We start from the raw sequence: 24,622 nt of genomic DNA, 5'->3' as shown, positions 1-24,622 counted from the left end.
CCAAACTTAGGAGAAATTATCAACTTATAGATCCAAGAAGTTCAGTGAACCCTATGCCAGATGAATACAAGGAAAACACTTACGTACAGAATAGCCAAGCTACTGAAAATCAAAGATTAAAAAAAAAAAAGAAAAAAAGAAAGAGGGGAAGTCCATAGATCAGTGTTGATCTTTCCACAATGATAGACATATTCAACCTCCGTACTGTCCAATCTAGTAACTACTAGTCATATGTGCATTTGAAATATGGCCAATGCAATTTAAGAAATTAAATTTTTAATTTTAATTAATTCCAATTTATATAGCCACATGTGGCTAGTGGCTTTTATATTCAACAGTGTAGCTAAAGGGAAATATATCAACCTGTCATATTGTGTACTTTACTGATTCAAACAGTAATAATAAAAACAAACAAAAAAGTTTAAGATACTGAGATAAGAAAAACTTGAACATTGGATATTTGATGTTAAAAAATTCTTATTGTCTAATGTGTTCGATAGTTATTGTGGTTATGTTTTTAAAAAGAGACTTTCTGTTTTTAAATATATATATAGTAAATATTTACAATTAAAATGGTATAAATATCTGAGATTTGCTTCAAAATAATATGGAGTATACGGATAGGGGTATAGATGAAACAATATTAACTACAGATTGATAATTACTGAAGCTGGATGATGAGTACACAGGGACTCACTACACTGTTCTGTTTACTTTTGTACTGCTAAAATTTTTCCATAAAAAGCTTTTAGAAAGCAAAACAAAAGGAGAAAGAGATGGAAAGTAGGAGGGGGAGAAAGGTACTGGTCCAGGAGGGTTAATGTCAAAATGGCAAGACTTAAATAGAAAGAGAAAATGAAGGGAAAACCACAGAAGTTTTTAAAAAATTCCCAGAATTGAAGGACATGAATTTCCACTTTGAAAGAGCCCAATGAGTACCCAGCACAACAGGTGAAAAGAGACTCATACTGAGGCACACCATTGCGAAATTTTGGAACATGGGGGATAAAGAAAGGATTGTACAGCTTTCATTAAGAAAGAGCATGGCACAGAAAAAGATCAAGAATCAGAATGACTTCAGACTAGGAGGAAAATGATTTCTAACCTAGAATGTTACACAGAAACTTTCAAACAAGTGTGATGATAAATACGACATTTTAAACCATGTGACATCTCAGAAACTTTATTCTCTACCTTCTTGTTCTCAGGAAGTTATTGGAGGATGTTTTTCATCAAAATGAGGGAATAAACCAAGAGAAGAGAAATACAATTGGAGAATGACACAGAAGAGAGGTGAAGGGAATGAATCCCTAGAGTGAGGATGAAGGGAGATACCAGGATGGCTGCTATGTCTCAGGTATTCAAGGAAATCAGATCAGATGGGAGCAAGTCATCAAAGACTCCAGAGGGGATCCCAAGAAAGTGAAACTGATAGACTGTTTTGAAGAATCTGATCTCACTGGAATTCAAGATTGAATAGTTAAAACAATTATAGTTAAAATTATAGTTAATTTTAACACAAAAAAATTAAGCAAACGAAGAGAGACAAGTATTAACCAGTAACTTACAAAAAATTTTCTGGAGGGAAAAAATCACACTTTACTATGTATAGCTCAGCTTTAAAGAGTATATACCGTCATAATAGTGTAAACATTGAACACTGATTAAAGCAAATTCTAAGACAGCTTTATCATGAAAAAAGGATAGGAAATACCCATGTAGACAATGGAAGTGAGTAGGGAGATGTAGAGAAATATTTAAGATGAAAAAATCTAGAAGTTACAATACAAGCATGTTATTTACAGATAGAGAGGTAAATATAAAATGTAGAAGGAAAAACTGGGACCACGTTTGGAAGAGAAGGCTGGAAACTGGGTTTTTCTTAACTATAGAACTAGTTAATTCTTTAAACTGTGTTTTTATAACTCTGATAAAATTAAAACTTGAAAGAACATTGCTATCAATGTTCTCATGAGAGTTTATGGCTCAGTGAAAAAGGAAGCGAAGCAGCTGTGCAAAGACTGGGATGAACACACGTAATGTCATGGTTTTATTGTCTTTTTGTAGACATCAACTTAAAAAAGCAGTCACTTGCCAGGTGTCAAGTTTGAAGAAGTATACTGGGAAAATATTTCTAAATAACTAACATAAATGAAATGAAAAACAAGAACATCAGAGTCAGAGAAAACTCATTTAGAGATAATAAAAAAAAGGTTTTTGTTTCATTTATGGCCTAAGCTCATTGAAGTTAAGATGTGAATTAGGCAGAATGGAAGCTGAAAATCTAAAGTAACCCACCCACCACTTTAAGCTAGCCATTAGTTTCAACTTCCACCAGGAGACATTAAATAGAGCTGATAATAGGGAATAAAAGTTTTTCTCTTGTCAAGTTTTTGCTTATCTTCTCCATTGGGAAATTCCGATTAATGCCATAATTATGACATCCCTGAAAGAAGAGAATGGGGGAAAACTTGGAGAATCAGCAGTTGACTACAGATGGAAATTTTTTTCCTAGTGGAGCTGAGATGCTTTATTACATTCCTCTTAGATGGAAAATGTTTAAGTTTGCTTTTTATAATGTCAGATTCGTAAAAATGAAAATTTGCTAGTTCTAATACCATATCAATACTTTTGAAGGAGGGGTTTAGACTAAGATTCAACATCTCTTATGAGGGATCCTACTTGGGATATTCATTTCACTGAATATGAAATGAAAATGCAAATAGGAGAGTAAACTGACATTCATTTATTTACTGTTTCTTTTTTAAGAGCAAAAAATTTGCCCTGGTTTCTGTGACCCAAATTCCCTTTCCTACTTCTAAAGTACAGCATTCTTGCACTCATGCTGACTGTCCTCAAATATTAGGCTTGAGGCTCTGTGGGCCAAGTGGAGGTTAGATTTCAACAAAAAGGGAGCAGATGTAGATTTGGGTTAGTTAGTTACTTACTTAAGGATTCTGTGCTGGAAAAGCCCCTTAACACATTACTCTCATCATAGTAACAGCCAATTCCATCTGCACAGTAATCCTTGTTTTGTTCTTCTAGTCTGAGCCAAGTTATATTGTGACTCACTTATCTTCACTCTAAATCATTACACCCTTTTCTGAAAAAGAGGCAGTCAACTACTGCAGCAAAAAGGTAGTTATCGTACTGGCAAAAAGGCTTGTTTTGTTGGTATTTAAACTACCAAGGAATGTTAGCTTTAATTCCAAGTAATTTTACTGTTGATGTCTCACCATCAGTACTAGTTATCTTACATTGGTATTTCCAGAAGATTAAGCAATGGGATCCCACCTTTCTTCACTGGAAAGTGGAAGGTTGGCATTTTTCTTTAATCATTTAAAACATGTTTCATAGTCTCATTCAGACTATCTTATCATTTCAAGTTCTTGGTAGGAGGGTAATACCAGTCCTCCTCTTTGCTGTGTCTTCTGACCATCCTTCTCAGTGCATATTTTCCTCTTTTTAAAAATTTTTGTTAAATTGTGAGCTCGTTTTCAGTAGAGATTTTCTTTTCAGTTGGGAGTCCTGAGGGCCCTAAAGTTTAGTTTCACCACTCCCGGGCCAATTTTACATTAGTATCGATTTGGAGAATATTGCACCTACAGCCAGTATAAATTTGTACTATATACCCATATATTATGCCACAGATAGCAGAATATTGGGCTCTAGATTTTTCACAAGAGGCTGCCCAGAACTCTAGTCAGAGAGAAGCTTTTTCATCACTTGCCCTAGTGAAAATGTTTTTCTAGTTCCCTTTTCAGGAAAGTTGCCTTTCCAGGGTTTCGGCTCTATGCAGGGATCAGTTACAGTTCCCATCTCAGGCTGGCCTCCGGCTCTCTCTCCTGTTCTTGTGAACATGAAACCCCAAACTTCTAGGGCTTATAGCTGTAATAATATCCCATCAAGGCTGCTACAGCTTCAGCTCACAAGCTTACTACTCTGCCTTCATGTTGTTGGAACCCCAGAAGGCTTAAATTTCAAAGAGAAATTCAAAATAGATGAAAAGTGAATAATACTCTAAACTAGTACTTAAGCATTCTAAAAAATTCAATATTTTCAAGATCAAGAGGCTATATAGACTTGACAAAGTTCTGAGCTCCTCTAAGAATCTGCTGCACTTATAAATATGTGCTAATAGGGGATATTTAAATCCAGATAATCTAACTATATATAGTTGTGTGTTTTAAGATAACCTCCAAATAATTCTCTACTGAGATCTATTTTTATGTAAATGACATTCAAATTTGCTATAAGTCTTAAGAAAAAAGTTCTTAAGATCTTAAAAACGTTTCTAAATGTTTGTTGAGTAAACGAATGAATAACTAAGTCAATGCATGATTTTTTTCTTTTAATAAAAATAAAACTCTCCTCCATGGAGTTACTTCAAATCTTATTCCATAACCAAATCTAATATGCAGAAGAGAGAGGGGCTGCTTTATATACAAATGAAATAAAATTGGCAAGATACCAACTTGTACCCAAGTGAAGTAAAGTTCTAACCTGCAGGTTATTCAGAGGTTCCATCTTCATGACTGGGCCCAAGGTGTTGAGAGGCAGGGAGACATCAATGCTCTGGTTTGGCATCAATGGTGTATGGATGGCCAGAGGAGTGCTGGGGATGACACCAAAGCTAGGAGAGAGGATGAAAAAAATCCTAGAGGTTAATCAGGAGGCAGGATTTAGCCACGTCTTTGAGTTTCAAGGGCTTGTTACTCCATGTGAAGGAAACATAATTTTTCTATAATATTAAATGAAGGAAGAACAGGACCCAAGGTACTCAATTCTAATTTATTATAGCACTGGTTACAACATAACCTGTTTTCCACAAAATAGAGAAGGGAGAAAACATTTGTAAGCATAGGATGGCTTTGCTAGTGTTTCAACTCTGAAAGTTTCTTATGTTTATCATGCCAGGATGGACAGGTTTGGTAAGTATCTTTTTTATACATCTTTTCTTACAAGAACAACCTTCTTGTAAAGTATGATAAATTGGTATTATTTCACTAATTTAATAACCTGATTGGTCCAGAGAATTCACTGGTAACTCATTTTCTTTCTTTTTCGTTCACTTGCATAGGATGCAATCACTGGGAAGGAGCCAGTCTAAGAAAAGCAGAATTGATTGACTCAATCACTCCAAATGACTAGGTTAAATTGTAGACCCAAATCTGACCACTTTCTAAGCATAAGTCAGACAATGAGTACCCATTAGTTTGACTTCTCAGAGAAACCTGTCCAATAATAAATAATACAAGAATTGTAAAGAGATGAAGAAAGCCTAAGTCTAAAGTTACATAAAACCCAAAAACATATGAGGGAGAGTAGCCATGTTTTACATTTGAGAAACTAAAAAATAAAATTTCAAAGAGATGGAGCAGGAAGGAAAAAAGTGGACTTACAGGTGTAACAAATACACAAATCCCTTCCACAGGAAGGAAGATAGGGATATAATATTTATAACTATATAATTTATGTAGGTAATATCTCTTCAAGAGATGTAAGATGGCAGAAGAAACATTTTCCTTTTCCTCTATATTTTAGAGCAGGGGTCCTCAACCTCCAGGCTGTGGACCAGTACCAGTCCATGACCTGTTAGGAAGCGGGCCTCACAGCAGGAGGTAAGTGGCAGGCTAGCAAGTGAAGCTTCATCTGTATTTGCAGCCGCTCCCCAGAGCTAGGATCGCTGCCTCAGCTCCACCTCAGATAATCAGGCATTAGATTCTCGTAGGAGCACCAATCTCTGGTGCCAAAAAGGTTGGAGACCACTGCTTTAGAGTATTAAATATAATAAATGAAATTACAAGGAACACACATCACTCATTTTGGTGTAACATTTATAGGTCAAAAAAACCACTCTGCGTTTTTTATTTTTTTCTCATGATCAACAAACTCTTGTCAGTAGTCAATACTGGCACAGAAACATGGTAGCAGCTCAGTTCCAAATATTCTAATTGCTCTTCTTGGAAATGATACAGAGGAAACAAAGGAGGGAAAAATTCCTTACAAAGCTACAGCTTCCTATTCTGCAAAACTACAGGTTAGAGAAAAGCTGCAAACTTCAAATTATGTTTAAGTGTGGCCACAGTACATGAGGATGAGCAGAACTGGTGAGAAGTTCTGGAGGTACAGCAGGGAGGCCCAGGGAGTTCTGAGGAAACCAGTGGCAGTAGAGGCTGAGAGTAAACATCCCGTCTTAGAGAGAACCCCATTCCAAGTGTAAAGTGCTATGAGTAGGACTAAGATCAAACAGGACATCAGAGATGAGGTGAAGAAAGAAGGTAGAAAGTCCCTGGGGGGGCATGGAGATGACAGAGCTCAAAAAGTACCACCTTCCAAGGGGGAAACAAACACCTTAAAGACAGGGCTGTACTCCTTGGAGGCAGAGATGGCAAAAGAATCCATGGAGCTCAGGGCAGAAATAAAGTCTTCTTGAATCAAGTCAGGTTCTGAGAGGCAAAGGAGTGTGTCTATACCACAGAAAAAGAAGGAGACTTCTTGAACATCGAAGCCTAAAAAACTACCCTGGCTCATCTTCCTCTCCTATAGACACCTCCTGCTGATAGCTAGCCTGGCAAATTCCAACTCATTCAAAGACAAGTATAAAAATGGAAGATACTATTCAAAGACACTATTCTTAAGAAGTGGAAAAACAGCAGTATAACTTCCTTATTAACAAACAAAACATACTTGAAAATAATTTTCCATTGAAACAAATGCAATTATGAAACATTTATACATGAAATTAGGGGAAAATACACTTAATGAAGCAATTGCAGCTACCACAGGACATACAGCAGTGAAAAGAAGTACCTGGGGGAGAGATGGCCAGACAATAGGAGAAGGTGAAGGAGAGCCAATAAAACTCAGGAAAGAAATAATAATAATAATAATAATAATAAAATAAATTATGTTAGAATAAACTAAACTACATTATGAACATAAAAGTAAAAATACTCAACAAAATTTTAGCAAATCAAATCTAGCAATTCAGAAAAAGATAACATATCCTGACTAAATAGGATTTATCCCAGGAATACAAGACTGGTGTAACATTTGAAAAATCAATGTAATCTGTCATATTAATAGATGAAAAAAGAACCAAAGGATCATCTCACTAAATGCAGAAGAATATGACAAAATTTAATACCCACTCATAAAACTAAGCAAACTAGGAACAGAAAGAACGCCTTCAATCTCCATGAAAAACCTACAGCTAACACTGCACTTAATGGTGAAAGACTAAATGCTTTCCTGATAGAATAAGAACATGGCAAATATGTCCCTTCTTATCACATTTATACAACCATTCACTGGCAATCCTAGTTAGTATAATTAGGTAAGAAAAAGAAAGGCATAAGACTGAAAAGAGAAAAACAAAACTGTCTCTATTCACAGATAACATGATTTATCTATGTAGAAAACCAAAAAAATCTACAAAAAGGCTACTAGAATAAGTGAGTTTAACAAAGTTGCAAGACACAAGCTCAATATATAAAATTCAATTCTATTTCTATATACTAGCAACAATCAAAAATTAAAATAAAAAATGCTATTTACTATAACATCAGAACTATAAAATATTTAAATCCAAAAGATGTGTAAGATCTGTACATGATGAATAATAAAACACTGCAGAGAGAAGTTAAAGACAACCTAAGTAAATGGAGAGATAGAACATGCTGATGGATTAGAGGACTCAATATTGTCTGATATCAATTCTCCCCCATTTTGATCTACATGAGTCACTGTACTCAATCAAAATCCCAGCAGGTAAAAGACCTATACAAGCCAAAACAATTCTTGAAAAAGAATAAAGTTGGATAGTTTATATTATCTGATTTCAAGACTTATCAGGGGAAAAAAGTTTACTTTGACTCTTACTTTACACCATATTTTTAAATTATATCAAAATGGATTATAAAAGTTAAATGTAGAAGCTAAATTTATATAATACTTCTATTAAACAACATAGAAAAAATATTTGTAACTATGGGTCAAAGATTTCTAGATAGGACACAAAAAGCATAAGTTATAAAGTGAAAAAACATAAAATAAATTTTATTTATATAAAACTGTTTTTTTGAAAGACTTTGTTAAGAAAATAAAGGCAAGCCACAGACTGGCAGAAAATATTTGCAAGACACATATCTGACAAAGGATTTGTATGCAGAATATATAAAGAACTTTTACTACTTCATAATAACACAGTCAATCAAAGGGGTGAGATCTGAGCAGATACTTCACCAAAGAAGATATAAGAATGGTCAATAAGCTTATGATAAAAAAAATGTTCAACATCATTAATCATTCTTGGAAATGCTAATTAAAATGAAATACTACTATAAGTATATCTATAAGAATGCCTAATTTGGTAAGGATATGGAACAGCTGAACTTTCACACTTACCATATGATCCAGTAATACCATTGCCAAGTATTTACGCAGAAAAACTGAAAATGTATATTCACGCAAAGACTTGCACATGAATATTCACGGCAGTTTTAGTCATAAAAGATAAAATTGGAAACAATCCCAAATTCTATCAACTGGTGAGAAGGTAAACAAATTGTGGTATAGTCATCACTGGAATACTACTCAGCAATAAAAATGGAATGAACTAGTGACACATCTCAGCATTATGCTAAGCAAAAGAATCCAGATGCAATAAACTCCATACTAGGTGATTTCATTTACAAAAAAAATTATAGAAAGGCATTATTATAATGACAGAGATAGAGCTACAAAGAACAATAAAAGAGACACCATAGTAAACACATAGTAAGAGACATTAAGAGTAAAATGGGAAAAAGCAAATAATATAAAATAGAAATGAGAGAAAATGATCACTACCATCCATGAAGCACTCTTGCCAGAAGATTAAGTCTAAATCTGATCAAGCCTGCAGATCTGTCTCTACTATACAGATATAATCGGCAAATCTAGATCGTGGGTAATTCCACAGATAAAAGACTTAATTTCTTCTACAAATAAATTTCGAGGAAAAAAGAGAGAGGAAGAGGAACCTATGGGTTAAAAGAGACTTAGGACACTTAACAAATTAGCATGTATGGGGACCTTACTGGGACCCTGTTCAGATAAAACAAATTGTACAAAAACAGACGACTGTAAAAGTCCACTGATTGGATATTTGATGATATTAAAGAATAGTGTTGTGATCATAGGTGGAAAAAAAGTCACAAGATATATACTGTAATATTTATAGATAAGAAAAGATTGGAGAGAAAGATAGTATATACAAAAAATAGACAATGAAAAACAAATAAACACAATTCTCTAAACAAGAAAATCTAAAAAATGGAATAGCACAAAACTTTAAATATATAAACCCTGAAAACTCTCCTGAAATAGAAGATTTCAATATACATATTGAAAGGATATACCTTATTCCAGGAAAAATTGACCAAGATTGGTCAACACTGGGAATACCCTAATAAAATAACCAGGCTTCAAAACCACAGACAGCCAGACAAAATGATCAAATCACTTATATGGGGGGAAAAAATCAGGCTGGCAACTGACTTTTCCACAGGAACATTCAGTGACAAAAGCCATTGGAATAAGATATAAAACACTTAAATAAACTGAGTCAAGAATTTTCAAGTATAAAGGTCATAGTTTTGACCCTGCAAGAATTCATGGATTGTTGTTCCCTTGTGAGCCCTTTTTGAGGAACTTACTAGAAGACATCTAGGAAATAACAATGGAAACTTACAAGGACTGACAGTAAGCACAAATCCAAGACAAAACAAATATGGGAATAAAGGTGAAAAAATAAAATTTAGAAATGCTACAATTCATAAAAATGAGAAGAAAAAGGAGCGAGTGGGTACAAAGTAGAATAAGCTCTTGGCCTCACCTATTATAACTGGAAGTTGAAGATGACAAATCAAGAAGTAGAAGTTTAAGCATACTTAAGAGCGCAAAAGTAAATCCAAAGAAAGACAGTACTACTGACATTAGGTAATGGGGGAGGGCAGAAAGTATACGTTACAGTAGGAAACCAAGAGAACACACACACACACACACACACACACACACATATCAGGGACTAAGGATATTTTATAAAGGAAAAAGTGTAACCATCAGAAAAAAAAATTACACTTTTCTAAGTATCAGACTATTTAAAAATTTTTCAAAAGGCAAAGACAAACAGAAATGAAAGTATGAAGGTAGGCTCTACAAATTGCCTTTATTACAATATAGTCTCCCAACAGCCTTGGCCTTTAACACGGCCAGTTCCCCAATAAGTGGCTAGACATATGACTGGTCTTGACAGAAAGAAACAGATACTTTTTCTAGATACTTAAGTGATTTCTAACCTGCCAAACTTTCAAATCTAGGGTACAAAAGTTATTTTCAAATGACTACAAGTAAGACATTACTGATGCACCTTGTCACTGACAAATTTTATTGCATCTACTTTAAGGGTCCAATTAACTATTTGTTAGAAATGAGTTTGAATATCTTGTATTTATGAATAAATAGACCTGCCATCCAAGTCTAGCTGGCAGTTCGCAGAACCACAAAATTTTAATAAAAACCAGTGATGTCTCAAAACTACAGAACATCAACATTTAACTTCTTCATGCTCTACTTAATAAAGCAGAGGATTTACTGCTAAAAGTAGATTGTCAGACTATGTTAATCAGACTATTCAGTTAATCAGGTATATTGACTATCTTCTCTATTTTTGACATCAACCAAAGTCCATTCATTTTTTTCCCACCAAAATATGAACTTCGGACACATTTGTTTCGTTCACTACTCTAGCTTCAGTACCTGGAAATATGTCTGGCACACAAATGCTAAATAATTATTTGTTGAATGAATAAATGAATTTCAATTAAAAGTTTTTTGCTTGTTTGTTTTTTAATAAACTTCTAGTAAAAACATTCTAGTCCTAGAATCCTTTAAGAAGGCATTAAATAAGTCCTGGTTTCCCCATTCCACATGGATGAGTTCCCCAACAAAATTCCCTAGGGCCTCCAGGGTTGAAGCTGCCAACTAAATAGACTGCCAACTGAACAGAGCCAATATTAACTCTATATCTAGCATCTGCCAACATGAGAATTTTTACTATTGTTAATGTAACATTCTCCTTTTGGACACAAGGTACACTGTTGTCTCAGGATCAAGCTAGGGACTCAGATTTGTTACCTATTCTTGTTAAACTGGATTGCAAAGTCTGTCATGTGCTGCAGAGCTTTGTTGGTGAAATTCATTTCCATATAGATGTGCCCTTGGCGATGAGTAAATGTTCCGGAAATCTCCAAGCCTTTAGCCTTTACTGCAGGCAGCCAGACCTGAAACACAGTACAAAGCCCAATGGAATCAGACAAGATTTATCTCAATGCTATTTGTTTTTGAATAAAGATAAAATCTCACTTCCTTAGGCAATTATGATTTTTTTATATCATAAATATCAAGTCGGATGCAAAAGTCTCTAGATAAAATTATATTTTCTGAAATTGAGATAATTCTCATTTAAGAACCAAAAAACCAAAAAACAAACAAACAAACAAACAAACGAAAAAAAAAACCAGTCTATGAGAAACCCTGGTTTATTTTCCATTTTCTGTTCAACTTGGTCATTTTACTGCCTTTGAGCACTGCTATCAAAATGATATACAAGGAAAAGAGACATTCCAATGAGTATAATGTGGTTTTTATTGTTAGTAGCTTTGGTAAAAGGCTTAAAAGGGAAGAAACTGAATTTACTAATAAAAACGCATAACTATAATCTTTGGAGGCTTTTTTTTTTATCATTACCAAAACCATTATTGGTGATCTCCTTAAGGGCAAGGACCATGTCTTGTGTATATTTTTAACTCTTGCTATAGTTTCTGGTAAATAGTACCAAATGTCGCTTATATAATCTGAATGAATACCTATTTTCTCTATATAATTCATTCATTACCCATCCCTGGCCCCAAAACTTTTAAATTTCCATCTGAGCATGACATCAAGCAAGGCTGAGACTAGAAGAGCACCAATGACACAAACCTAAATCAGAACTCTAAAAAGGTACACTAAAATCCATGAAAACCAGACTTCAGCAATGGTACTCTAGAATCCACATGAAACACTGATGGAAAAGAGAAATGGAAGGAATGAGAAGTAAAAATATTACTTCTCTATATTGTATTTTCCCCCTGCTGTCACACTGTATATCAAATTTACACTAGACTGACTTCAGTGCTGAGAAACTAGATATTTCTAAACATGAGAACAAAACTCGAATACTTAGTATTTCCAATTTTAAGTCTAATTATATAAATGATTAACCAAGATGCTATAGTACAGTGCTTCCTATTACTAAATTTGAGGACAACTTTCACCTCAAATTCTCCAAAACAAGGGTCCAAATCTTGAATTTATTATCAGTGGAAGTAACACAAATATTAGAAGCTTGGTAATTTGGGTCCTGTCCATTAAGACAGTGTTGTTTTACTTACAGCTTTGGGAGCCACATATCCACCAGGTGCCATGCCTATCCCTGTGGAGAGTTCAAATAGGTCATTCAGACCACTGCTGACCACAGCAGGAGTAGGTGAAGGAGCAAAGGTTGCAGGCACTGATGATGGGATGAAGGATTGTCCCACCTGCAGGAAAAAAAGGGGGGAGGCATCAGGAAGAACAGATTAACAGTCCTTAAAATGTTGCTATATATTTTAGTGGTATTGACAAATCAATAAGAACACATCATAATTACAATATTCTTAGGAGCTGCATTAGTATATTCTTTGTCCTTTTAATCATCGTTGATAAGATACACGCTTTAGAAGTTCTATCAAGAGAGAGTAATCAGTAGGATCAGGAACACAGTGATCCAAGATTTTTTGTTTGTTTCCAATTTTAGCTTCCATGATTCTGTGCAAAAGGCCTATAGGTACCCTAAAGAAGGAGAGTTTGTTTCTACAGAAAGAAGGAGAAGCACCCAACTTAGCAGTTCCACTTCCACTTAGGTCCAGGCAAATCTTACTTCCCCATTTAAGCATAAATATCTAGCAGGAAACTCTCCTGTGGGAGAAGGATATTCACATCCCCCAAACTTATAAGGAGAGTCTTTCATTCTGAACCCGAATGACTCTCAAGTTTTTTTAGATGACACCAGAGAATAAGAGCACTCTCAAGTCAAGATGGGAAATTCCATTTCCTTTAGCTCTTTAATGTTAGGAAGACAAAGATTTCTAGACACCAGAGCACCAATCCCTAAAGATGCCTCTATACCGTATGTGGCATATGACCCCAAAGATTCCAAGTAATCCTATGCTACTTTCTACTCTTCATATACTGCTATAAAAGTTCTGGTGTACAGTGCTAGACAGCAGCGGTGGCTGGTCTGAGAATGTGTGCATAGCAAAGCCATCAAACGGGGCAGCGCATCCCATGGTGAAAAAAACGGATGGCACTTACTGCCGGACTTCCTCCAATGCCCCCGCCAAGGTCACTGCCAAGCTGAAAGAGAGAAAGGAGAGAGAGGAGAGAGAGGTAGAGTTCATTTAGCTAAATACTAGATGCCCATATAGAATCTGTAAATTGCTCTACCAAGTTGCTGAGAATACATGCTACTCAACTTGTCTACCAGAGAAATACTAGATTGTAAAGAAATACATCCTAGGGGAACTGAGTGGTGATTGTGATGGTGTATACGGGTTTCGAGAAAACTTGGAAAGAAGATGGAGCTGGGACATCTTGGGGATGTTTCAGATCCAATCTTTCCACTGGGGTACACAGGCACAAACCCAAACAGAATCTAAAGGGTTTTCAAATTCCAAGAAGTCCTATCTTCAAGCAGTATATTTTGAATTTTTTTTTTCTTTTAAAGGAAAATAAAGGGGGAAAAAATAGAAAAGCAAAGAAAAACTAAAATGTGCTTTGATCTACAAAACCTGCTGCCCCACTGGGAAGGAGGGAACCAAACCAGTACTGAGTTGCAATTTCAAGCTTCAAAAATTATAGGTAGAAGGAGAGTGATTTTTAGAAGTTAAAACTTTCCTAAGAAAGAAAACAAGCTGGGACAGGAAAGTATCCTACTTAGGAAGTGGGAAGGCATACAGTGCTTCAAATCTCTCTCGTAGTCAATACTACTCAGGAGAAATGCTGTGATTTATTTAGAGATCATTAGAAATGATGCTAACTATTGGAGAATTAGACTAACTCAATTAGCTAGGTGACAGGACAATAATCCCACATGGTCTTAGTTGTGCCTTTCCCGTTCTCAGGGCTCTTATATAATTCACCCTGAAGTGAATCTTCAATGACAAAGCGTTAAAGAATTGAAGCTGAAAATAGTCGGCATGAAGAAACATAAAACACACATATACACAACTAATGGTGCTGTTTAAAAAGCAAAAACCACTTTTTTTTTTTTTTTTTGGCTACAGTTCCACGCCCGCTTCTTCCTTAATTCTCACTGTGCATCTAAAATTCCTCCTTGAATCACCATCTTTTGTTTGCTTTACAAAGCAATGTTTCCTTTACTGTCTGTCCTTTAGTGGTAGAAACGTGGAGATCCTTGTGCTGCTGTTGTGTTAAAAACAAATTGTATTGGTTTTCAGGATTTGGGAAAGAGGATTTATCCAGCTTCTCAAAGAATAGATATATAAAGCAGGGTGGCTAAAATCTAAAAAAAATCTGTGTAGAAAAACAGTGAGACCTCTGACAAAATTCTGTTTCCATCATGACAAAAAATAACCCAGGTAGGTGCTTCATAACTGGCATTAATAAGTACATTCTGCACTAAGCTCTGGAGCATTCGAAACCTCAGGAGACAACATGTCTGAAATCTGGTTCCTGAAGGCTACTTACTAGTTGGACATGGAACAAAAATCACATGCATAAACGAATAAAAAGGTCATCACAACTAAGATGTTGAAAAACTGGAACAGTATAAAAGCAAATAGAAAAATATTACACATCTGCTTTCTCCCCGGTTCTAGAATAGCACACACCTGCAGCATGACATCTGAAAAGCATGAATCTCCTTTTATTCAAACAAACACTGATATAAAGTGTACTGGAATACAGGCACTGCTGGAAATGTAAAGATGTCAGGCAATGAGGGGAATACATAGATGAATAAGACAGGTTTTGCAAACTGGCAGAAGAAATAAAACAAATGCAAAACAATACAGAATATATGGGAAGTTCTGCAGGGAATTTCTGAAGGAAAGAGCCTCCTTTTGGCTGAAAGATAATGAAAAGTTTCAAAAAGGTGGTAGTGTGGGATTATAAAAAGTAAAAATGGGAGATTATTTTTTTAAATAGCTGAAGGCTGAAAAAACATGAGTAAAAGCATGATCAAGAAGAATGAGTATAGTTCAACTGAATTGGAGCAAAGGATAGATATGTGAGGGGTTGGGGGATAAGTCATAGAAAATAAGTTTGCAAAGAGAGGCTAATTACAGGAGGTCTTTAGTTTTTAATTTTCCTTCATAAAAACCTGGAAATTTCTTAAGGCTAAAATTCTAGCTTTCTAAGAATACTAAAAACCACTTCAATTGTGTTCCATTAACCATGGTTTTCAACCTTAGATACACAATGGAATAGACCACCAGTATGTGTATGGGGAGGGAGATTTTAAAAAATACAGATGCCTGAGTCTCACTCCCAGAGATAGTAATTTAATTGTCCTGGAGTATAATCTGAGCATCAGAATTTTGAAAAGCTCCCATGTTGAAAACCACTGGCTTAGAGAATTAACTATTACTTGGACTAAAATAAGATTCATCTGTTCAGAAATGACTTGGGCTAACTCTTAAGTAAAATAAAAAGGAAATTAGAACTTGAGTAGAAAGAAAAACCCCTTCTAAGGAAGGAGAGGATGCAAAATGTCTCATTTGTCCTGATGCTTTCATCTAGTTTTATGACTTTCTAAGGCTTACTCCTTCTCCCAACGATCACTGTCCTCCCTGTGGTCAGGGTTACAATCTAAATTCGAAAGAGATGGAATTATGAACCTGGCTGACACTCAATGGCAAGAAAGAAAAACGACACTAGAAGAGAAATAGCAGCTTTATCAAATTGCTAAATTCAGTAAAAGGCATCGAGAAAGGGCACTCCACCAGTGGTGTTTAGGCCAAAGCCCTATTTAAGCCTAATTATAATCTTTATTTTCTTAGATATCATTCTCATTTTTGAGTATTATATGAACATTATCTTAGCTGGAAAAGATCTGAATGTACTCTCCCCTCAATGCTGCTCGTGAATTTAATTCAAAACCAAGGAAGAAACTAAAAAGAAATCACACTACTTTTATGTTCAGTACAGCAAATACAACTCAGCTAGAATTAAGAACTCTGATCTTACAGACACAGGATCCGAGGGATATTAGAGACACATAGCCGGAAATATAAAGGTTCACCTAACTACGCTATGTTCAGAGAGTAAAGGGAAAGGAAAATTTCAGTATGTTTTCTAACTTGCAAAATTGAAGCTTTTTCAGCACCATTTCCCTTGACTGAAAAAGATTCTAAGGGAAGTTACTATCCTCCTCTCTGAAAATATGACGAAGGTGACAGTACAGTGATGAAATCAGTGACTAATAGGGAGATGACAGCAGGATGGAAGCCAATTACCCCGTGAGTGGCCTTGCCCCATCTACAGTGACAAGCAGGGTAATGCTTGTCAAAAAAAAAGGGGAGGGGAGGGAATAAAGGAAAGGGAAGAAAGGAACAAGAGGGAGGGGAGAAGAGGGAAGGGAAGAGAACGGGAGGGGAGGAAGAAAGCAACGAAGCCAAATAGAATCCAAGAATGTTGTTTTCATGTTGGCCTGAACTAGCCATTTCAGTTCAGTTGCTAGATTTATCTGTTTGGTAATACAAAATCAGTCGAACTAGGATTTGTAAAACTTGTGAGCTGGTAGGAGTCAGAAGTTCAAAAGAATAAGTGTGTAGGGAATGGCTTTAGTCTCAATCTTAGGTGTCTAGATACTATGTTTTAAGCGTATCTCGGAGCTGTCCACTTCCTACTGCTCCCAGGACTGCCTTACTGAGACTGCCAGGAAAGATGTCAACTATAAGCTGACTAAATCAGAATACAGGAAAATGAAGGAAAGAGAGGTGTCAATTTCAGGAAAAGACTATTTCAAATGCTGAAAGTTGAGCAATCTAAATTTCCTGCTAGTGGTATAGTTCCCTCAGTCCCCAATCTAAATCGTAGTAGCTGTAGTCATGAAAAGGCATATTTGGCTACTATCAGAGTGGCCACTTTACCATGCTTGAAGTAGTACTGAATGGGGCTCAGTTCATGTTGAACTACACAATGTGTCCTTACACTGTTAATTCAGCAACTGGACAAAAAACACTGAATTTCATGGTGACGCATTATAACTTATGGGCTAAAGGGATTTTAGCATGGTTTCATGAGCTCTGCAGCACAGTCAGGATGAGCAAGAAGGTTGAGAGCTGAGTTCGTAGCTCTAATACGGCTAGATACCAAAAGGAAAAACCCTCAATTAAATGGCAATATGTTATATAGCAGAAATACAGAGAGCACTCAAGACTAAAGTTCTGTAAGAAACAAGTCTGCCTGACTCTAAGAAAAGAAAAAAAGAAAAGCTTTTAAAAAAGAATGTCAACTGAGATGGCCACTGAGTAGACCAAAAAAAAAAAAAATCCCAGAAATGATCACAATGACTGCTCTGGATTAGCCTCTTTGAGGTACATCTGACCAGTCCAAACTATAGCTACCTCTTCTAAAACTGTGGAGTTCTTTCAGTATAATGAAGACATATTCTTAATTAGAGGTGTAGATCTTAAACTCAGACATTTCTTTTGCTCCTGTCTAGTTACTAACTCTTTTCCTTGATGCTTTCCAGAATGGATTTAATTGAATGGAGAATAAGGCTTCAGGTCATACAGATTACTGATAAGCATGATTATTCAGGAGTCAAAACAGAATGATGTAAAAATAGTATACAATGATTCTGATCACAAACAATAAAACATACTAAAATCTTATTGCTATCAAAAACATCAATTTGTGTTTTTCTGTTTAGGGTTTTAGATTTTAGAAGGCAGACACCATCTCCTAGGTGAAAGTATGATTTTCAGCTGTTGGGCTGCAAACTTTAATTTGATGTTCAAAAAGCTATTCAGAAAAGCACCATAAACTATAACTAATCATACTGGTGAAAAGAATCTGTAAATAGCAAAATAGCTTTAATAGCAAAAGCTATTAAATTGATGGCTAAGAATAGACTTTAATATGGAATAGCATAAATGACTTATAGCATATAAAACCAACAGAACACTCCTTAACTTGAAGAAAAAAAGGCTTCTATCAGCAGAAAAGTAGGGGATGTAATAGACTAACTACTCCCTGAGATGGGACAGAGAACAGAATGTGACACAAGTTCTTAAAGTGGCCAATACCAGTTTCTTAGGTGAGATAGAACTCAATGTGGAATATCCACAAGAAAAGCTCTGCATCCTGTCTCATTTTCCTTTGTAGTACTTACTACCTGACTACATACTTATGTGTCATCTGTGTCCCCCAACTAGAATATAAACTTGTCACAACTATATTCCCAGTATCTAGAGTAGAGCCTGACATAGAATATTTATTGCATAAATGAGTGTTTTATCAACCATATAAGCAGGACTATTTGCAATATTATTTCTTGGGGAGATTCGTTTCTTAAAATTAATCATTTTATTGGAAAAATTATCACAAGATAGACAGAAGGCTGACAAAATTGTTTCATCAACTGGTCTAGTGCACCATATCGGTATCAACCTTGCCAACACATATGAACAGAACCAACTGGGGGTGGCGGGAGGATCACCCCCACCCCAGACCAAAGGCTTTTATAGAGAGGAAATGTATTGTCTGAGTGGTTTTGACAGCCAGTTTTCAGCAGAAGAATGCCCTTCACATCATTTATTTGCCCTGAAAGTACTAGTGCTTTATATCACAACTCACTGCCAAAACAGATAGGAAGATGTGATTTCATGGCTCTACTTAAAAGAGGGTAAGATGAACAATCTCATTCCTTTTGCTGCAAGATAGATGTGTGAATTTATCCAATTCCTCTTTCCATGCATGTATACACATCTACAATCCTTCTCAAACTAACTTTCTTTTGTTTTTGTTTTTTACGCCTACAGCACCTGGTCTTCCTAGGTGGTTTCCCATCCAAGCACTAACCAGGCCCGACCCTGCTTAGCTTCCGAGATCAGACAATATCGGCCGTCTTCTCAAACTTTCATGTACCTCCTGGTGGCATGCTAGCCCAAACTCATACACCCAGGGAAACTGTGAGGTAAGGCATTGAGAGGCCTAGGGCAAACATATCTTGTGTTTTCTCTTAAACATTCATGTAATTTTATATTCTAAACCATAACACATCATTGTTTAGTCTGTGTTTACATTACTTACCATCAAGTAAGACTGACATATAATGAGCCAAGTTTATTCCGCAGTTTCAAATGCACTCTGTACTCTGCTATATACTCCAGGGACTGTGTACCCCAGTTTGAGAAGTACTAAAGTTAAGTGAGACTGGACTCTATTCTAGAAGATGACAATAACAAACAAATAGGAGGAATCACAAAATAGTGGAAATAATATAAACTTGGAAGTTTTTAAAAAGTCCTGGGTTCAAATCCCAACTCTTGAGACTTGCTATGTGACCTTCAGTTTTCTGTAAAATGGAGCTCAATACCAGTCACCTTGTAGGGTTATTCTGAGGATTAGAAATTACAAAAGTTCTAGCATAGGGACTGGCACAGACATAGACATTTAATAATTGATAAGTATTTCCATAACTGCCAGAGGCCAGCCCTGACTAAATTTATGCATTGATTAAAAAAAAAAAAATAGTGGCTACAGAAATGACGTTGAAGAATTTACCAGGCAAATGTCGGCCACAATTCACAATGATCTCTCTATAATGCCACTAACTCTAAAACTTAAGCTCTTAAATCACTGCAAAGCTATTCCAGAGGACAAAATATAAAAATGTGAAACTAATATGTACAATGGATTCTCCATGGGCTAAAAAACCTCAAAACTATTACTAAAATAGTTAAAGACTTAAAATATCTGAAAGGTAAAAACCTGAAAGAGACAGAGGGGGAGGTCTTGAAAAACATACAGTGGAGTCAAGAAAAGGCAGTTTCTCCTCTATTCCTCTCCATTCCAGCTGGGCACACTGAGAGCACATTCCTTTGGCAGGAAATCCTTCATCAGCATAAAGAAAGGGCACTCTGGATAATGCTTCCTTTCTATTTTCGATGCACAATAGCACCATTTATCTAAATAGAATAATACACAGCACCTTGGATGAACAAAGGGCTATAATTTAGCCACGGCCTCTGCTGACAGCCTAAAAGTAAAGGCAACAAATAATCGCAGTTCAATTATTACTTTAGTGAGCCTCACACATGTAAGACTCATTAGTACAGGCTGTATCTTTATAACATGTGTGCGAGAGTCATGTACATGGGGATCAGGTCACCTCTTATACTACAAACCAGAAGGGTTTGCACTGTGAGAAAAGTCACACTACCCAGAATGAGCTGTTTCTTAGGCTCAGTATCAAAGGTGTCAGAATACATACACAGCTTTTAAAACGAACAAACAAAACCCCCAAATAACTACTTTTGTGAGCCTACATCTCAATAGTACAATATTGTGTTCTATATGTAGAACAGATAGAAGTTCCATTATCTGAATTAATTCCAAATCAACGTGATAGTTAAGTTCATACTAAAAGGAGGAGGAAACTCTGTAGACTTCAAGCAAAAGATAATGCAGCAGTACCCCCTTTTCCACAGGGGATACATTCTGAGATCCCTAGTGGATGCCTGAAACTGCAGATAATACTGAGCCCTATATATACACACTGTTTTTTCCTCTATGCACATACCTATGATAAAGTTTAATTTATAAATTAGGCACAGAAAGAGATTACAACAATAATTAATAAAATAGAACAATTATAATAATATACTGCAAAAAAAGTTATGTGAATGTGGTCTCTCTCTGATAACCAATCTAATAACCAAGATAGCAATTAAGTGACTAAGGGGTGGGCAGTGTGGATATGCTGGACAAAGGGGCAATTTATGTCTCAGGCTTGAGATTTCATCACACTACTCAGAATGCTGCACAATTTGAAACTTATGAATTGTTTATTTCTGGAATTTTCTATTTAATATTTTTTGACCACAGTTGACTATAGGCTGTAACTAAAACTGGAACTACTGTATTTCCTGAATAATGATTCTAGAAAAAGTTACAACTCACTAAATCTCAAAATTTCACAAGTGAAATAATGAAAGAGGGTGAACAAGAACTAATGGGAGGATAACTAGGATATAAAAAGGAAAAAATAACATCATCTAATGAATAGAGGAATAGAAAATGTGTAGACAATCCAAAAAACAAAACAATTTTCAGTCTCTAATTATGGAGAATGAGCAAGGGTAAAAAGGACCCTGGGATTGAGCAACTAAACCTAAATTGGTTATATTAAACTCCTGGCCAATTTCTGATAAGTTGGATCACGTAACAGCAAATAACAATGGAAAAATGTCCTGTGGGGTAAGGGGTAGGAGGGCAACAAAGGTAATGCCAGAGAGGTCTACTGTTGTAAGAGGTGCCAAAGAACCTCATCAGAATATAATTCTTCTGTGGGAATTACTGTCTTGGCTTACGGATCAATTTTTAATATCTCTGCCTAACTCCAGTTGTAATTTCATTTGGCTCAATGTTTTCAACCTAAATGCAAAATTAAAATAACCTAGGTATCTTTTTAAAAATACCAATGTTTAAGTCCTGTCTCCCAGAAAATCTGTTTAATTGGTCTATGGTTGGGCCCAAACACTGATAGTATTTTTAACAGTATGGTACTAATTATGCAGCAAGGAGTTGAGAACCACAAAGCTTGAAATAAAAGGTTAATAGCTGCCATGCTACATTAGCAGTACACCACTGACCTCTACGGGTAAGGTTCTATCAGAAACCAATGATAAGAGCAGCAGCCAGTCTAGAGGTCTTTATGGCTAGCCTTTCTGAAACGAAAACTGACCTAACCCGAAAGCTGCTTGCTAGGCAACCATGTAACTCTCTAACCCTGGTTATATTTTAAATGGGGGTCTGGGTCAAATTCTACCACTCCTAGCAACACTATTCTTCCTAGAGAATAAAAGAAAGAACTTTACTAAAATAATTTCAAGAGTTTCTTGCTCTCCCTCAATTAATTTGTGGCAAAAGAGGACCCCTTTTTCTAGGAGTGTTTACTACTGAAGTCAAGAGAAAAAGGCACCTGGGCTTGCCAGCAACTATAATTCAAACATCAAACAGAAGTGGTTCACAGTGGTTACAGATATTCTGTATCTTTTATATGCAAAATGTGGTTTAGGAACCTGGAAGCTTGTTATAAATGAAGACTCTTAGGTCTTACTCTAGACCAACTAAATTAGAATTTGTCTTGTACAGGATGTCCAGGAGATTTATATGCACATTATAGTTTGAGAAGAATTCATTCAAGAAATGACACTATCTATACAGATTAAGTAAAAACTTTGAGGATTATTTTCCTTTAAATTAGATAATTTGCACAAGAACAATAAAAGCATTCTAAAAGTGGCATAGTCTACTGCTGCCTTGTAAACTCATCTTCCACACAGCCAGATTTAGGCATTTCTTGTGTTGTTCTCCTAAAAGGAATCTTGGTTCTCTGAGTAAATGTACATTTGATCCTGTACAGATCCAAAGCAAAAAAAAAGGGGGGGAGGAGGGCCTTGTACTCCTTATCATTTTGATTTCTGGGATATACTTATATTCCAGAATAAGTTGAAGAAAACTGCATATAAATACTTTCTGGGACTGTAACACCAAGTATAACATTTTAAATACTAAAGTCAGAAAAAGTTAAAATTTAGAGTTACACAGGAACATTATTGGGCCTATACAGCAAAGGCTGTATAATATTTAGAAATCAGATTTACTCCTCACCCCCCAAAAAGAACACCTTTTACCAAAAAAAAAGAAAAGAAAAAAAAAAAGAAAAAGAAAAAAGGCCCATGTGTGACACTGGCTACTACAAGCTAAGAAAGTTCCAACAGCTTCTCTATCTAAAGTAATACTTATAGGAATTCTAATGGATGACTGAATAGCTATATAAAATAAGGAGAAAACTCATTGGTTTTAAGGGCTAGCGAGAGCTAATACAAAGCCCAACAGAAATAACATGCCACTTTGCATCCATGCTAACGTGGGTCAAGAAACAAGATCACAGAATCCTGGGCCAGGCAACCTCAAAACATAGGGACTCTTTCTCCTCTCCATACTTCAAACTTAATTCCTCCCTCTTAAGTTCAATGGGCCACTAGGGAAATTAATAAGTAGAGTTGTTAAGGCATAAACTTGAGGAGAATATAACATTTAACTGTGGTTGATGTGTCCATAGAATAAGAAAAGCTATTTCAACGTTTATAAGGGATTTCTGGAAGTTTCCATGAATAGTGAAATATTTGTCAGTCTCCTGAGTCTATAAGGAGGCTATACAGCAACGCAGAATGATACATAGAAGCTACTGTTCTTATATACCAACTCCGTTCATTAAAAATATGAATATGAAAAGCAAATGCTTATATTTCCAAGAGACACAACAGAAGTGCTCATTTGTGTCACTATAAAAGCTAGAGTCCAGAGCTTGGTCAGTATAGACTCTGAAAGCAGTGACTTTCCATTAGTAAAATGTGCAACCCACAGAGGTATGACAATAATTACTCTACCAGCCAAAGAGTAAATGTACCTGTAGTGGCTGGCAAAAATCCAAGACAAAATACTGCTCATAAAGAAGAAGAGAAAATGCTGGTGTATGTAGCAGAAAATATGGTTGTTTTGTTTATGTAATCTCTTGAGAACACATATTTGGCATCTGCCTTCCAATATGATATAGGGAAATAAATCAGTTTGTTGGGCATCTTAATAGTCGTCAGGTTGACAAACATATCTATAAGCGTCTGTCTAAAAGAGCCCATCTAATCCCATCACAGTTAAGTACCTAGTTTGCAGGGAGCAATGTGATGAGACCTGCTATTTTTCTGGCCTTCTCTACACAGCTGGAAGGTCATCCTTAATATTTCTCATTTACTTTGCAGTACAGCAACAAAAATAATTTTGGTTCCCATTGGTGGTACATATTCATAGATACTCTGGACTTTGGAGCCTTTTAAATGAGAATCCTGGAAGCTAATTAAATTGGAAGTACGACATGTTTGGGGAGGGAAGAAGGAGAAAAAAGAACTAATCAAGCAGTACTTCCCAACTGTAACAAAGATACATTTTTTAATACGAATGGCTGCCTCAAAACCTTTTAGAGTTACACAGGAAGTAAGCCAATAAAATATTTAAAAGGCAAAGGTTTGAAAGCCTCAGAATAGGATGATCTCTATGAGGTCACTTAAATGCTGTTCAGGTCAAAAGAAGAATTATAGGGGCTATCCAGAGTAAGGAAGCAGGAACAATAATAAGCTCTGAAAAGGACATTAAACATTAAGATTGCTGAATAAGTTGGTTAAATATCAAATAAGTTGGTTAAACATTCTATTTAGAGGCAGGTCAACAAAATAATCCTGTA

At 35.8% G+C, this 24,622-nt stretch overlaps 1 protein-coding gene across 3 annotated transcripts in view; it reads right to left on the bottom strand.

Annotated features, from left to right (window-relative positions):
* Positions 1 to 24,622, bottom strand: part of AP2B1 (adaptor related protein complex 2 beta 1 subunit) — a 103,935-nt gene that overhangs the window by 23,462 nt on the left and 55,851 nt on the right. For 2 of the 3 annotated variants that reach the window (XM_011379348.2, XM_011379349.2), the window contains exons 15-18: positions 13,441 to 13,482; positions 12,480 to 12,626; positions 11,182 to 11,327; positions 4,504 to 4,633 (exon numbers count right to left, since the gene is read on the bottom strand). In XM_011379348.2, coding sequence (XP_011377650.1) covers positions 4,504 to 4,633; positions 11,182 to 11,327; positions 12,480 to 12,626; positions 13,441 to 13,482 — 465 coding nt within the window. The remainder of the gene's footprint in view (positions 1 to 4,503; positions 4,634 to 11,181; positions 11,328 to 12,479; positions 12,627 to 13,440; positions 13,483 to 24,622) is intronic. The other variant, XM_011379351.2, reaches the window with a different exon arrangement.

Source organism: Pteropus vampyrus, unplaced genomic scaffold (assembly GCF_000151845.1).
Source record: "Pteropus vampyrus isolate Shadow unplaced genomic scaffold, Pvam_2.0 Scaffold358, whole genome shotgun sequence".
NCBI classification, from domain to species: domain Eukaryota; kingdom Metazoa; phylum Chordata; class Mammalia; order Chiroptera; family Pteropodidae; genus Pteropus; species Pteropus vampyrus.
Note: the sequence above shows the minus strand (reverse complement) of the source record. Positions and strands in the feature narration are given on the sequence as shown.